Source organism: Medicago truncatula, chromosome 5 (genome assembly GCF_003473485.1).
Source record: "Medicago truncatula cultivar Jemalong A17 chromosome 5, MtrunA17r5.0-ANR, whole genome shotgun sequence".
Classification (NCBI taxonomy): domain Eukaryota; kingdom Viridiplantae; phylum Streptophyta; class Magnoliopsida; order Fabales; family Fabaceae; genus Medicago; species Medicago truncatula.
The window spans coordinates 25637920-25640326 of record NC_053046.1 but is presented as its reverse complement, the minus strand read 5'-3'; the positions used below and the strand labels follow the sequence as shown (position 1 = coordinate 25640326).

General features: G+C 32.0%; 1 protein-coding gene across 1 annotated transcript; it reads right to left on the bottom strand.

Annotated features, from left to right (window-relative positions):
* Window positions 1-1167, bottom strand: LOC112422112 (uncharacterized). Its single transcript, XM_024784862.1, has one exon. The coding sequence runs from the start codon at window positions 1165-1167 to the stop codon at window positions 1-3; it is 1167 nt and encodes a 388-aa protein (XP_024640630.1).
* Between the last annotated feature and the right edge of the window lie 1240 nt (window positions 1168-2407).

The following is a 2407-nucleotide window of genomic DNA, read 5'->3' as shown; positions in this document are numbered from 1 at the left end:
TTAGAAACAAAAAGCACCAAACAGAAGCAAATCAGATATATATCCTACAAGACATAATCTATATTTCCATGATTTACAACACAATGAATAAGGCGTTGCTGATGCTTGGATATATGGAATAAATCCATCATAGCATAATCCAAGCCTCACATTACGTGGATCTTCTGCAAAATCACGATGTACTTGATCAAAGTGCTTCCATGCCACCCCGTCACAAGGATGTCGCATCACACCTGAATTAGTTTTATTGTAATAATGCCATGTCATTTTATCGGCCGTGTGAGTTGATGCAAACAATCTCTGCAATCTTGGTATTATTGGCAGATAAAACATTGACTTAATTGAGACTCGTTTCTTCTTCTGAGAACCGGCATCATCACATACTTCATATCTCGGTGCATTGCAAAATTTACACGCCACCAACGCCCCATCATTTTTACCAAATTCGTTGTCATAAAACAACATGCACCCATTAACGCAACAATCAATAGTTTTAACTTCCAATCCCAACTTCTCCACCAACTTTTGAGCCTCATAAAAACTCAAGGGCAAATTGTCCTTTACAGGAGTTGCGTCCCTCATGATATCTGTATAACACTCTGAGCCTTCTTCCGCAACACTCCAATCTGACGCGGTAGCTAAAAGCCTCACACTCATGGATAACTTAGAATCAGACGACCCTTCAAACAACGGCTTGTTTACTTCTTGCATCATCTTGTAAAACTTCAACGCTTTCTCATTCGGGATTGTTTCCTCTTCACCACCCTCGTTGTAAGACAGGTTCACCCCAAGAGCATCACCGACCATATCTTCCATCACGCCAAAGTTTTCACACTCCATACGCGCCTCACTGCTTGAAGCGTGCATATTAACATCAGACTCGGTATTATTTGTCGACTCTTGTTCACCGTGATAAATCAACACATAATAATTCTCCATAAAACCAAGGTCCTTTAAATGGTTTAGAACATCTTTTGGGCTCCGAATCAACCTACACGTACATTTAACACACGGACATCTTATCCCTCCCTCCAATTGAAAGGCATCTTGTGCCATGGCGTAAGCAACAAAATCACGAACTCCATCCACAAAAGCCGCCTTAAGTTTCCTTTTCCCCGGATATTTTCTATCGTACATCCAACTACGATGGAAAATATGTTGATCCATTTTTCGCGTTGCTGCATTTGACTCAAATTAGTTCCATTTTTTACACGTAAATATTTTTTTAATATAAATAACAATTTTTTTCTAATCACCTAAATATTTAGAAATTTGTACAAAATAAACATGCTATCGCATAAAAATTATATAATATTTTATATTTTATGACTAAAATATATAACATTTTCTAATCTATATCACATTTTCTAAATTTTGTATGAAATAAACATTGCATGCATATACAAATTACTAACCACAAATAAATGTTAAGCGCGAACGCCAGAATTGATTCCCACAAAATAATTCACATATGTCATATTAATTAACTTCATAATTTTTTTACTAATTTACATTATTTTTCTAACAAACATAATTATACATATTTCTTTACTAACTTAACTTTTTTTTAAAGAACTACGGTAACATTTTTACTAACTACATTTATTTTACGTAAAACAAATTTGATCTAAATAACATATTTACTATAATTTAATTTTACTAACTATGTTTCCAATATCTAATATTTTTAATACTAATCCATTGAATAAATTTTAAATAAATAAAAGATACTAACCTCAAATAACAAGCCAATGAGCAAGTGGATCAAAAAAGAAAAGCAACAACCAGCCAGCAGCAACACCAACTTTAAAATGGATCGAAAACAAGGAAACTACAAAAAATAATGCAACATATTTTAATAACTAAATTAACAATATATATATATATATATATATATTGTCATACCCCAAATTTGGACCATTTAAATCTTTTTTGTCCATATTTTGAAATAGTCCACATTCTCTTCTATTCGTTTTTTTTACCATTTAAAACTCGCGTTTTTTTTTTTTAATCATTTAAAAACTTTTATCTGCATTTTTATAGCTTTTTTGAGCGCATTTTATAGTCTTGTTAGTCATAATAATCAAGTCATTTTAAAAGGTTTAATCATATTTTAAAAATCACGTCCTTTTAATCATTTCAGACAAAATTTCGGCAGGGAGGATACTTTGAAGTACCTCATGTCAGATTTCGAAAGGATTTTTTTTTTATTATTATTAATTAATATTTTATTTTTATTTTATTTGTCATTTTTTATTTTTCTGTTTTTTGTTTCTTATTATTTTTATTTGTTAAGTCTTTATCCCCAAGTCTCCAACAGGGGTATTTTGGTCTTTGATCTGTACCAGAGCCAACCCTATTTTGTCACTATAAATACACTGTCCAATCATTGGGAAAGGAGTCAGAG